At 30.2% G+C, this 13,402-nt stretch overlaps 2 protein-coding genes and 1 non-coding gene across 6 annotated transcripts; 2 read left to right on the top strand and 1 right to left on the bottom strand.

Moving 5' to 3' along the window:
- Window positions 1–65: 65 nt before the first annotated feature.
- Window positions 66–4,023, bottom strand: LOC127264513 (metal transporter Nramp2-like). 4 transcript variants are annotated; one of them, XR_007841734.1, is made up of 5 exons: window positions 3,243–4,022; window positions 2,030–2,166; window positions 1,286–1,938; window positions 270–561; window positions 66–205 (listed from the first exon to the last, which is right to left on the bottom strand). XR_007841734.1 is itself a non-coding variant. In XM_051294081.1 (5 exons), exons 1-5 carry the CDS (start codon window positions 3,887–3,889, stop codon window positions 382–384), a joined length of 1,500 nt encoding a protein of 499 aa, XP_051150038.1. In that variant the 5' UTR covers window positions 3,890–4,023; the 3' UTR covers window positions 66–381. The 4 variants fall into 4 exon arrangements, 2 of the variants coding, with proteins under 2 accessions (XP_051150038.1, XP_051150037.1); XR_007841735.1 differs by having other exon boundaries at window positions 66–184; XM_051294081.1 differs by having other exon boundaries at window positions 66–561; window positions 1,286–1,378; window positions 1,496–1,938; window positions 3,243–4,023.
- A 4,486-nt stretch (window positions 4,024–8,509) lies between these two features.
- Window positions 8,510–10,704, top strand: LOC127264434 (uncharacterized). The gene is made up of 3 exons (XM_051293967.1): window positions 8,510–8,773; window positions 9,568–9,692; window positions 10,241–10,704. The coding sequence occupies exons 1-3, from the start codon at window positions 8,600–8,602 to the stop codon at window positions 10,359–10,361; spliced, it is 420 nt and encodes a 139-aa protein (XP_051149924.1). The 5' UTR covers window positions 8,510–8,599; the 3' UTR covers window positions 10,362–10,704.
- LOC127264606 (U5 spliceosomal RNA) lies at window positions 10,527–10,649 on the top strand. The gene has a single exon (XR_007841789.1). It is a non-coding gene; the product is annotated as a U5 spliceosomal RNA (small nuclear RNA).
- Window positions 10,705–13,402: the final 2,698 nt, after the last annotated feature.

The raw sequence follows: 13,402 nt of genomic DNA, 5'->3' as shown, positions 1-13,402 counted from the left end.
ATCTAAAATGTTAATAAACACGAAAAATTTAAAAACAAAACCAATGAAGCAGCGGAAGATCATCGTCACAAGAACCACATATTCAATTCCCAACTAAATTACACATTTTTTTTACTTACATTTAGGTGAAAGAACAGAAGATCCATCCCACTTTGCATTGCACCTCCCGGGATGGATCGATCAACTGAAAATTTCAGTTTCAAATCTGCAAATTCAGAATTGTGATATATATATATACATATAGTTCGAGGAGTGAGCTTCGGTCGAACCTGTCGTTAACTCAAAAAGATTCCGGCGAAAGGGAAGTGACCGTTTCTCAGGGGAGCTGCCGGAAGTCGCATCAGTTACTCCCGATGCTGGGGGCGTTGCATCATTCGATGTTCAACTGAATTGGTTGCTGTTGCTATGTAAGATGAGGTACACTACAAGTGCTGCATACACCGCACTCCCGGAGGCGATGAGGCAGCCGAAGAACAGCCCGGTAACTTCGGAGAGGAAAAAGTGCAGCAGTAGATACCCGTTAATCACCATCACTAGCGCGGCCACTGTCCATGCAGCAAACTGTAATGAATATTACAGCAATGAGTTCCGATAAGATGAATCATTGAACATTATCGTATTATTGCGAATTACTACGATTCACAAACAGGTTATATCGTGCATTCCACAACTATATCGAGAAAAGTCGTCGTGGTTTGATAACTAGATACCGCTGATACCATATTATCATCTCACATATATATCATAGAACGAAGAATTAAAAAATGATCGAATTTAAGCTAATTGCAAGATGCATAATTAATTATGTATTATGTAGTTCACATATATCATAAAACGAGGAATGACGAATGATCGGTCCAACTGATATAATAAAACAAGGAATAAAAAAATGATCGACTCAACTAAAAACTTAACCTAGTTGAAAAATGCATCATTAATTACATATTATTTAGTCCAACGGATATAATAAAACAAGGAATAAAGAAATGATCGACTCAAAAAACTTAAGCTAATTGGAAAATGCATCATTAATTACGTATTATGTAGTCCAACAAATATCATAAAACGGAGTAATAAAAAATGATCGTCTCACCTAAAAGTTTAAACTAGTTGAAAAATGCATAGTTTCTTTTTTATTATTATTTATTTATTACGTATTATGTAGTCCACAAGTATGTACTAAGCTCTTCAAACCATTCCCGACCATGTTCTAAAACTCGCCCGACATGTAGTCTTTCGCATAAAAATCATAAAACAAGGAATGAAAGAATGATCGACGACTCACCTTAAGTGTAGGGCCGATCTTGAAATCTCCCATGACGGGCTCCTTAGCCACCAATGTGAGAAGCGGGATGAGCGCAAACGGTATCTGAACCGACTGCAGAACATTGAGCCATTCATTAAGGACATCGAGGGACGATTCCGACTTGTTAAAAACAAGCGCCACAACGATAGTCGGTATAATAGCACAGCTCCGGGTAATCAAAGCCCTCACCGACTTCTTTAGCCGGAGATTAAGAAAACCTCCCATTATAAATTGTCCAGCATACGTCCCGGTTATCGTGCTACTCTGTCCAGCCGCCAATAACCCGATGCCCCATATGTAGAGGATCGGGAGAATCCCGCCGCCGTGCCTCTCCTCGAGATACTGCCCTGCATTCACTAGGCCTATACTCTCCGCTTGCTTGCTTCCATAGAATCCCTCGGCGAAAACAGTCGTGACAAATAAATTGATGATGAAAGATACAAGAAGCGCCGCTGAGGATTCGATGGAGTAGTAATTAATTGCCTCCTGGACCTGGCCTTTCTTGTTAGAATCTATGCTTCTTGATTGCACCAAAGCAGAGTGTAAAAACACGTTATGAGGCATTATTACACAGCCCACGACTCCCACGGCTTGCCGGATTGTCTTCGAGCTAAGTTTTGGAACCAAAAGGCCTGCAAGACTGCGACCCCCGATCAGTTTAAATCATTATTATGATTTTATTTCTGTTTCCTATCACATTGAGATTATAGTTAAGCATCTAACCGATCACGAGCTCCCTTCTACTTGGTTTGGCGTCGATGAACATCCAAGCAAACGACAATGCCATAGTTGAAATAAGAACTGCAAAAACAGCTTCCAACTTCCTCACTCCATAGTTTTCGAGCAGCAGAAATATAAAGCTGTATCGAAATTTCACAAAAAGACAATTCAAATGATCAAATCATCGACAATAGGACAAACAGGAAAGCAGCATCAGCAACTATTAGTGTCATAATGTAAAGATAACAGCAATGACATAGTCGAAATTAGATCGACTTCCAACTTCCTCACTCCATACTTTTCAAGCAGCAAAAATATAAGACTATATCGAAATTTCACAAAAAGACAATTAAAATTATCAAATCATCGACTATCCGACACACAGAAAAGCAGCATCAGCAACCATCGGTTTCATAATGTAAAGATAACAAAAATGGCATAGTCGAAAAGAGAACTGCAAAAACAGCGTCCAACTTCCTCACTCCATAGTTTTTGAGCAGCAAAAATATAAAGATGTATCAAAATTTCACAAAAAGACAATTCAAATGATCAAATCATCAACTATCCCAACAAACAGAAAAGTAGCATCAGCAACCATTGGTTTTATAATGTAAAGATAACAAAAATGACATAGTCGAAAAAAGAACTGCAAAAAGAGCTTCCAACTTCCTCACACCATAGTTTTCGAGCAACAAAAATATAAAAATGTATCGAAATTTCACAAAAAGACAATTCAAATGATCAAAGCATCGACTATCCGAAAAACAGAAAAGCAGCATCAGCAACCATTAGTGTCTGTAATAAAGATATATATGCTCTGTGACTATGAAAGCACCACATAACATATCCTTTTGCTTTAGAATTAAAGTGCCTTTTCAGCTCAATACACAACAGAGGATATATAAAAATGGCTGACTTGCAAACAGCACCACTCATGAAACCATTTCCATCAGATATGATGCTTTAATGCAAAATGCAATCAGATTCCACCAAAATCTAAAGTTAGTGATTTCTGCATTACGAGAATTAACCATGAACAGATTGAATCACTACTAACCATATCATTGCAGATGATGAAAAAGAAAGAAAAAACTCCATTGTTGATGTTAATGATAAGAGTTTCAATTCAGTTTATCTACCTATGAACATAATTGAAGAATTGCATAGTGTAATTCCAAAATCGATTTAAATTTTCAACAGATTTCGGAATCCATACCAATCAGAAGCAGTTATTAGAACTCCAATCCAAAGAGGAATCAATCCGCGGCTCAAAATCTGAATCGCAATCGCACTTCCAATGACCTCCTGAATATCTGCCCCAATCAGCGCAAGCTCCGCCATGAACCACAGAACAATTCCCGCCCAATAAGGATACTCCTCGCGACAAAGCTCCGCCAAATGCCGACCGGTCGCCACACCTATCCTCGCCGAGAGAAGCTGAATCAATAGCCCCATCGCTGTCGCCCACATCAACAACCACAGAAGCGAGTAACCAGCAATCGCCCCCGACTGAAGATCGCCTTCGAGATTCCCCGGATCTAGAAACGCTATGCTCATCAGAAAACCAGGACCGGTGAACAGCCACAGCTTCTTAAACGAAAACGGCGGCACGCCGGAGTGGTTATCGGATTCCAATTCGAAATCGCTGATCAGAATCTTCTCTCGTGCCTCGTACGCTGCTTCCTCATCCTCCTCGACGTCCTCCACAACATATTTTCCTGAAACGGCGTCGGAGGAAGGCGTTTCCGGCGGGGGTAATAGACGGTGGGATTCCGACGCTTGTTCTAGTTCCATCACTGGCGATTGCAGCGATTCTGGATGCGAATTTCCGGCAGAATGATGTTGTGGTGGAGTAGATTTCATTTTGAATTTCCGATTTCTATTCAAGGATATTTTCCGGCGTAGAGGTTTTCGAACGGGTATTGCTGAATATGGCGGACATCGGCGGAGGCCGGTGGTGGCGTGTGGCGGGGCATATTGAATTTAGCTACTACTATAAATTGTGGTTGCAAAGGTGGTCCTCGGTTTTTCTTACGACTGCTGAGACCAGAAGACCAGGTAGATCTCAACCGTTTATTTTGTGGGACCAGATCTTAGATGCGGGTACATCTAGTGACGGGATTCGCGCACACGTGGAAGCGACCCGAGGGTATTAGTGTCATGAGCACCTCTTTTTGCAGAACAGAGAAGGGCAATTTCGTCTTTTCAGGCTTCCTGAACAATCAAGATTAGTACAAAGTCATCTAGAGTGGATTTGCTCAGGATGTCTTTAATACCAGTATCATCGTGGTTTTATATAAAATTGAATCTATATATTTAATTAATTGTGAAATTCAAAATCATTTAAAGTTATTAGTGTCATAAATCGTCGGAGTCCAAGTGCAGAGACAAATACCAACATGATATTGAATGAAATGAAGATATGAGTGTCCGAAATTATTTATTCTAATTTTTTATAAATATTCAAATAAAATCCTATTAATTTTGGCATGATGATTTTCAAACATAAGACGATCAAGAAATCAACATAAAGAAAATTTGAGTAATAAAGAAAAAACTATCGAAATTTAATTTCGAAAATAAACGCATAATAATAAATGTAAATTTCTCAATTCAGCAATTTGAATTTAAGTTCAAAGGAGAGCAAAGAAACTATAAGACGTTTGGATTAGCAATGTGCCGAACTTTAAGTTAAAAATTCTAAAATTGAAAACCGAGTTCAAGCAGCAAAAGTTAACATCACAATTTTGAACTCAAGTCGAAGCTCAAAATAAGAATTTTTAAGATTCTATTACTTTTAGTTTTAGAGAGAGGTCTTAATTGGATAGAAAAATATCCATTTTTAGATTTTTATTTATTTATTTATATTGAATTAACTATGTTTATAATTTTTTTGTGTAGTATTTTATCATTAATGATTTGAATATTAAGTTTAAATTTTTTATTTTGTTCAATAGTGAATTTTTAAAGCATTGTGTCTAAATTTAAAATTTTATGCTAATATTTTTTAAATAATTTCTGCGCATTCAATCAGTATTTATAATATTTTAGTTTTAAAATTTAAAGATTATATTATGATTTTGCTGGTGCATATATCATTTATGTGAAAAATTGCATAGTAAATTTAATATATTTAATTATTATTATTATTATATTATTATTATTTTAACAAAATTCATTGCATTTAATTATTATTATTATTATCATTATTATATTATTTTAACAAAATTCATTTCATTTAATTATTATTATTATTATCATTATTATATTATTTTAACAAAATTCATTGCAACGAAGCATGACAATTTATATGACATATAATTGTAACTTTAATTTATAAAATGATATGTAACAAAATTCACAGCAAACATATTTTGTTGCAACTCATATGACAAATAAATTTATGAAAAATTATGTTACAAATTTTTGTGGCAGTATATGTAACCAAATTAGCTCTACTACTTAAGCCACTAAATATTTTGTTGCTAAGTGTGCATATTGGATACAACTTAAGGACAAATATCAATCAACTGAAAAGCCTTTGAGGAACATTGGTAAAAGCTCTCAATATCAAAGCACTTGGTGTTTGTTTGTGTATTTTAGTTTTTGAGTTTGAATTTTTTAAGAGTGAAAAGTCGAATTTGAATAGCTGTTTAATATAATATAAATAGAGTTTGATGTGATATTTTAAATTTAAAATAAATTTATAATATAATATAAAAAATAATTATTATTATTTAACCGTAATTCTTTTTTGAGAAAAAAAATAAAAATTTAAATAGTAAAATCCACAAAGAAACGCAACCAAAATTTCAGCAGCCAACATGAACAAATAAAGAGATATAAGATTCACTTGGCGAATACCTTTGCCAATCGAAAAGAAATTCGTTGGAGATTCATTAATAAGGACCGTTGCAGATGCAAACGAGATATACTTCAGGTGTGTTTGTTTGGGGTTTGGATTTTGAGTTGGGATTTGAATAGTAAAAATTTTGAATTTGAATAGTTATATGATAGTGATATAAATAGGTGTTGATGTGATATTTTGAATGTAAAATTAATTTTTAATATAATATAAAAAATAAAAAAGAAGTGTTTTGATTTGATATTTTTGAGGAAAAAAAAATGAATGAATAGTAAATTGAAAATCTAATTCCCCGAACAAACACACCCTCGTTATCCAAAATTTTCAACTATCTCCGAAATTCATCGCGAGCTTAATATTTTCTCAAGAATTTCCTGGCAGCTCAATATGCCTTTGAAAAATCCACTTTGACAATGAAATCCGTCATGTTTGTCTTCGTAAAAATTAATAAAAGTATTGAAATAAAATACAGAAATAACACACCCTTCTTTCTTACATAATTTTGTGATTAGAAGGTGTTTGGTAAACAATTTTTTCAAAATTTTTTTCTTTATTGAAGAGTTAGCTGTTTGACTAATAAATCAGTTAATTTTGTTGTTGGTAAATTAGCGTTTTCAATTAGTTTATTGAGCCCAAAAAACTAATTTTGAAAAAATTGTATACTCCAGCATTTCATATTAATTTTTTCAATTAAATTTATTTTATTCCTTACTTCTCTTTAAAATTAATTAATTCTTTAACATATATTAATATTTTTTTACACTATTTATTAATTTTTTGGATATATTTTCTTTTAATAATTTATAAATTCATATTTATAAATTTAAAATAATTATTTTTTTATATGTCAATTATTTTATTTATAAATTTGTTTAAATTTTTTAGAATACATGTGATATAAAAATTATTGATTAATTTATATAGTATTTTATATCACATAATATTTTTATTAAAATGAATATATTTATTTAAAATTATAAATTCTAATGAAAAAAATATATATTTTAATAAATTTGCATTAATTCTTTACGAAATATTTTAAAATAATAAAAATAAATATCTTAATAAAACTTTTTTAATTTTAAAAATTAATAATAAATTTTTTAAGTCTACCCACCAAAAAACTAACTAAATATTTTGAAAATAAAATATAAAATGTTTTTAATGGTCATTTTACATATAAACAGCTAAATATCAAATCGCTATTTTACCAAACATTTTAATACAAACAATTAATCGAATCAGCTAGTCAAACCCGCTAATCAAATCAGCTAACAGTTAATTGAATCAGCTAACAAAACTAACCGTTATCAACTAATGGTCAAACACACCCTTAGTCTTGTTTGTATATGTATTTGTATTTGTATCTGTTTTTTTTTTCTAAATAATAATTATACGATATTTTGTAAAATTAAAATAGTAATGTACTAAAAAACTGTAAAACTTGTAAAATAAGTAATTTAAGGAAAAAAAGAAATCTTATTGTTTATTTAAAACTATTTAAAAGTATATTCGAAAATCTATTTAATTGTAATTTATATGTGTCGTGTAATTTTAAATGGAACATGTTATGGTGATTCTTATCCCTTTATTTTTTAACTGATGACGTGATAATCCGCAATCGCTATCCAAAAAGTGCGCACTGGATAAATTCTACACTACCGGACCATTCCTTCCTGGACTATTATTATTATTATGGTTTCTTGCAGCAACTATACAAGCAACCCTACCAGAATATTCAATATTTTTATTTAATTGATTTATTATTATTAATTTGGTGTACCGATTGGAATTATTTAAATTATCACTCTAACTACTCTTATTTTATTTATTTATATATATATATATAAATCTATTTACAAATTAGTATTATTATTATTATTTTTTTAATATCGAATGAAATATATAATTTTTATTAAAATGTTATACTTTATTGGTTTATTAAGAAAATATTCATTTATTTTTGGCATAATCTAATTATTAAAAAAAAGAAAAAGAATTGAATACTCTAACTCAAAAGAGATCAAAAATGAAATTGTTAAAACTTAAAAGACACGGGAGCATTGAAAAATAATTATACATACAAATTATGATAGTATTAGTTTAATTAATTAATTAATCATATTTAAATTTTGATTATTTTTAAATTATTTTATATTGTAGTCTGTTAAGTCAATTACATTCAAAATATACTTGAGAAAATGTCACAAAAATCGTCATATCTTCTCAGGGTTCCAAAATTTGACAACATTTTTTAAGGATCCAACAACACTATCTTACAGCAGTTTCAATCTATAAGAATAGATTTAAATTTTAACAATGACCGGAAGTTTGTAAATTATCATATTCCCTTCAGCTAATATTTGATTTAAAAATGATTTTCTTACACTTATCCATATCTATTTACATAAAATCAAATATTTTATTTTTACTATTCTCAAAAGTTATAAACATATAAAGAATTTTCAAAATAATAAAAAAGACTAAATATTGAATTTAATATTTGAAAACAAATAGAAATTAATCATCTTTTTACGATTGAAAAAAATAAAAATAAAAGTGACTTGTGACGGAACGAAGGACTATTAATTAAATAAAACGCAAGTCGGCTTTCCGTACCAGAATATAGAAAATTAATGAATTATAAATAAATAAGCTTAGAGCGCACCGCCGTCGCCGACGTCTTTCTTCTGTTCTTACAGCGACGAATGCTGCAGAATCGCTTTTCCGGAACGGAGACAATGGCAGCTGCATCTCTGGTGGCAGGAAGCGTCACAAATCTAGAGATTTCGCGTTACTGGAAGCAGAAACGCCTGACGGAGGAAGATCACCTCTACGCTGCTATCAAGGCTGCCGCTCGCGTTAGGGCTCGGAATCTCTCTGTAAGTTTTCCCGATGATATCGGTGCAAACCTATTTAGTAAATATGAACATCTTTTGATTGGAAGCTCCAATTATGCTATAACAGTTTTTCTTTTTTTTTTTTTTTTTTTCTATTTGATGACTGAGGACTGTTGAAATGAATAATACTGTTGTTTTTGGAGCCAGTAGCGTCTGAAAGACTGAAACACTCAGTTTGTGCATAATTCCTTTTTAGGTGACTTACTGTAATCAATCTCCATTATCTGGAACTGACAACCTGTATAATTTTACTTGGATTTTTGCTTTCATAGAAATTGGATTATACCAAATTTGTCGATGAAAACTGAGGCAGAAAACGGTGGATTGCTAGTTTGATTTTGAGATAAAGAGTTGCTGTCCTGCTGGTCAACTGATTATAAATCCACTTGATGTAGCTTCATGATTGATAAGATCTACAGTTTTAACCATGTCTTGTTTTGCCCAAGTTGCATTATCGGTTGGTAGAACAGAGCTCTTCAGCATCTTATCTGATATTCGATGAAATTGATACTGTGAAATTTTGGAACTTCATGACTGACTGTTCTCTAGAATTATTAGGAATCCATATGATCTGTCCAATAAATTCATCTGAATCCACTTTTTCATATCACCCTTCAGAATTTTCATGTGCTTCTTTGGATCAGTGATTTTGTATTAACTGACTTGCATACAAATTATGAAAACATATACATCTGTTGCAATTTTAGATACCAAATGCAATTCCAGTGTAGTTAAGTTACTAAATTGCTGCATACTGAATTTCAAAATTGTGCTAGGATGATGATCACCTGCGCTTCGAATGCTACTTAAAGGAGAGCGATGGCCACAGGGACGACAAACACATCTCCACAATGCTCGGTATAGATGACAATAAAGAATTAATGGTGGGAATAAAAGACTGGTATGTTGAGCTAACATCACCACTGGTAATAAGGGATAAAAAGGAGCATTATATCTCGTTTAGATATAAATTTTGGAGTTTTGAAAAAAAATAAATTATTTGTGAATAGTAAAAAGTTGCTATGTGATGTTTTGTAAGAAAAAATAGGCATTTGATTGGATATTTTTGAAACAAAAAAAAAAAGATGTTGATAAATAGTAGGCGAAATTGTCAAAAATTCACCGGTGGTTTGAAAACTCCACGTAATTCTCATATGGTTTAAAAATTGCGTGACACTTTCTCATATTTTCCAAAATGTGAATTCTAAAGTTGGCATATTTCATCAACATAATATTATTGGCGCGTGTTGGGTACACTTTGTTAAGTGTAGACAATGGACGTTTAAACCACAAGGTAGAATTACACGGAGTTTTCAAACCACAGGTGAATTTTTGGCAAATTTCGCCTAAATAGTATCAAAAGCTTCAAAAGTGTCTTATAGTAACCATCCATGACTCGGCAAAATTTACAGGACAGTGTTAACAATGTTTGACTAATTAATGCTGCAGGTGGACTAAGAGCAAATACGCGTACCTGAACGAGCCAGCCATGATGTTCCTCGACAAACCCGGCCAACGGAACTGCACTTATCTTCCCAACTTCTTGCGCTGCAATTCTGCTTCTCCTTAATCATCAAGTAAGCGTCTAAGTTCACGCAATACTTGCTCGTCGCCAAAAATGTGTGCATGCTAATGTGATATGATTATTGCTTTGTGTATATATGTGTTTAAAGTTTAAACATTGCTTGTTATTTTCTCGCACTTCAAACTATGGAGATGTGTATATATGATTTGCTGTGCGCGTAATAAGCACATAGCGAACTATTCTTTCGCCTTTTACGAAAGAATACAGTGTGTGTTGAATATATCCAACGTTAAAGACTCCCTATATTGTAAGGCTGAAAAATAATGTTGGACTCCGGTAAAGTGCTTACTTTACTTAACATTAATTGATTTTAAGTTGGAATTCCGAATCCCTTTTTTTACCGTATGCTTGTCACATTCAAACTACATCGGCTTGTGTTTGGAGGGTGGTTTCCCCGAAAGCACTTGGATTGTGTTCTTCTGTGGGTTTAAGGGATTTTAATATTTGAATTCTTTTTTTTCTAAAAAAATATCACATTAAATATTTATTTATTTATTTATTTCATATTATACAAAAAAATTATTTTATATTTAAAACATTACATTAATTTCTATTTATATTACATTAAACAACTATTCAAATTCAACCGATGAAAAAAATAAAACCCACAAACAAACACACCCTTTGTGTTTGTTGCGGCAAAATGAGAGTAAAGAATAAAAATATTTCTATAATTTTTGTTTTTTTGATTCAGATTTGCAAAATGAATTATTTTTATTTTATATTTTTACTTTTTCCTATGTGCAGAGAAACGTCTGGGAAATAAAAATTGAGCATGAATTGTGTGTCTATTTGTCATTTGTTTCCATTTTTTGTATTATCTATTTTTCACGATTTCTTTTAAAAGTGTATTATATCCCTCTGGAAGAATAAGCTTGTTTATTTTGGACACTAAATTTAAAATATTACTCCCTCAGTCTCAGAAGTAAGTATTTATTTGCTTTTTACACGTAGTTTTAGAAATATTAGTATTATATTGAGATATAGTACGAATAAAGTAGAAATGACTAAAATAACCTTATTAGTATGTGTGATATAAAGGTAATGACATTTGTGTAATATATTGTAAGTTGTAAGGGTATTTGTAATGTTACGTAGATAGTACAGTTACTAAACAAAATGAATACTTTGTTATGGGATGGACTAAAATGAAAAAATTTGATATTTTATTATGGGACGGAGGGAGTATTTTATCCTTGAGAAAGTGTATTAATTTAAGTGTAAAAAATAGTAGTAATATTGCAATAATAATAGATATATTGTGACATGTTATGATGATTTATGGTAATAAAATTATTGTTTTAAGACGGATACAATTGAAATTGACCTATTCTTTTGGGACGAGTGGAGTACTATTATAAAGCATTATATCCAGATAAAAAAGTCACTAAATAATTTTTATGTAATATTTTGAATAAAATTTGAAATTTAATATTTTCTTTTATCATTTTTTATTTCATTAAAATAATTTTTCTTTTTCTTTTTTATTGTAAAAGTAATTTCTATATAAATATCAAGATATCTATAAATTTTATAAAAAATATCTATTTTTTGTACTTGCAAGACAAAAATATTAAAATAATCTTATATACTTTCATTAGTAAAAAATATTATTGCTTTTTAATTTACTATAAAAATGATAAAAATAATTTAAATCGAAATATAAAGAATATCATATTCAAGTAAAAAGAAAATTTTGTGATTAAATAATACAGCATATAACATAATATATTATTAATTTTTAGCATAATTATATACATATAATATAGCACCATATATAAATTGTACAATACATATTTTTATATAACATAGCATTGTATGCTTACTTGGTCAAATTAGTATGATCCTCTAATAGCTGCCTGCCGTGTCATTTTTAACTAAGCTTTTGTTAATCTTTTCTCTGGTTTATATTTGTGTATGTACGGCTGTGTTTGTTAGGAGGATTGGATTTGATTTTTTTCACTGTTCATCGCATTTTTTTCTCCCAAAAACATCAAATCAAATACTTATTTTTTATTTTTTATATTATACTAAAAATCAATTTTACATTCAAAATATCACATCAACACCTATTTATATCACATCATATAACTATTCAAATTCAAAATTTTTACTATTCAAATCCCAACTCAAAATCCAAACCCTAAACAAACACACCCTTTGTGTTTAACAAACACACCCTTTGTGTTTTTAAATAGTAATTAGATAGTAATATTTTTAAAAGAAAATAATAATATATTTTTATAAAAAATTGTTTATATCATACATAAAATATCTGAAAATCTTGTGTTTGGTTCACCTGTATTTGTAATTTGTATCTAACGATTAATTAAATGTGATTTTTAAAAACAATAATAATAACTTATTCTTATAGGGGAATTATAAGAATTACACAATAAAATATTTAAGATATTCAATCAATTTTTATTTTTTTTAACTATTCTCAATATATATAATATTTATATTTTTTTTACAAAAATTAATAATTTAAAATAATTTTTTTATATTATCAACGCAATTTTATATACTTTATAAAAAAATTCTAAAAATTCTCAAATTAAAACACTAATACAAACATTTTCTTTTAAAACACAACCAATGTGTCTCTGTTTCTTTATGGAGTATAACTTTATTATTTCCTCCGTCCCATAACAAAAGTATCTATTTTTTTATTTTAATCCGTTTGTTATGTTCATTTTCTTTTTTCTCGTAACTGTACTATCTACTTAATATTACAAATATATTTACAACTTACAATATATTACACAAATGTCATTTACCTTTATATCACAACATACTTAATAAGGTTATTTTAGTCATTTACATTTTATTCCTACTACGCTTCAATATAATACTAATATTTCTAAAATTATGTACAAAAAAACAAATGAATACCTAGTCATGAAACTGAGAAAGTATTGTATTTTTTTTACAAAATATTTATCAAATATTATTTTAATATCAAATTCAAACAAAAAATTATCATAAATTGTCTGCTAGTTTGTTTTATTTTATACTTTTTATAT

Source organism: Andrographis paniculata, unplaced genomic scaffold, assembly GCF_009805555.1.
Source record: "Andrographis paniculata isolate CXL003 unplaced genomic scaffold, ASM980555v1 Contig70END, whole genome shotgun sequence".
NCBI lineage: Eukaryota > Viridiplantae > Streptophyta > Magnoliopsida > Lamiales > Acanthaceae > Andrographis > Andrographis paniculata.
The sequence above is the reverse complement of the archived record's forward strand: the minus strand, read 5'-3'. Positions and strand labels throughout refer to the sequence as shown.

Bases quoted from the DNA above. Each gene is read 5' to 3' on its own strand.
- LOC127264513 (XM_051294080.1), bottom strand. From the start codon at position 3,889: ATGAAATCTACTCCACCACAACATCATTCTGCCGGAAATTCGCATCCA. The intron at 2,167-3,242 runs GTATGGATTCCG...ATTTCGATACAG, and splicing joins CTAATAACTGCTTCTGATTG to CTTTATATTTCTGCTGCTCG. The intron at 1,939-2,029 runs GTTAGATGCTTA...GCAGTCTTGCAG, and splicing joins TAGAAGGGAGCTCGTGATCG to GCCTTTTGGTTCCAAAACTT.
- LOC127264434 (XM_051293967.1), top strand. From the start codon at position 8,600: ATGCTGCAGAATCGCTTTTCCGGAACGGAGACAATGGCAGCTGCATCT. The intron at 8,774-9,567 runs GTAAGTTTTCCC...AAATTGTGCTAG, and splicing joins TTAGGGCTCGGAATCTCTCT to GATGATGATCACCTGCGCTT. The intron at 9,693-10,240 runs GTATGTTGAGCT...TTAATGCTGCAG, and splicing joins ATGGTGGGAATAAAAGACTG to GTGGACTAAGAGCAAATACG.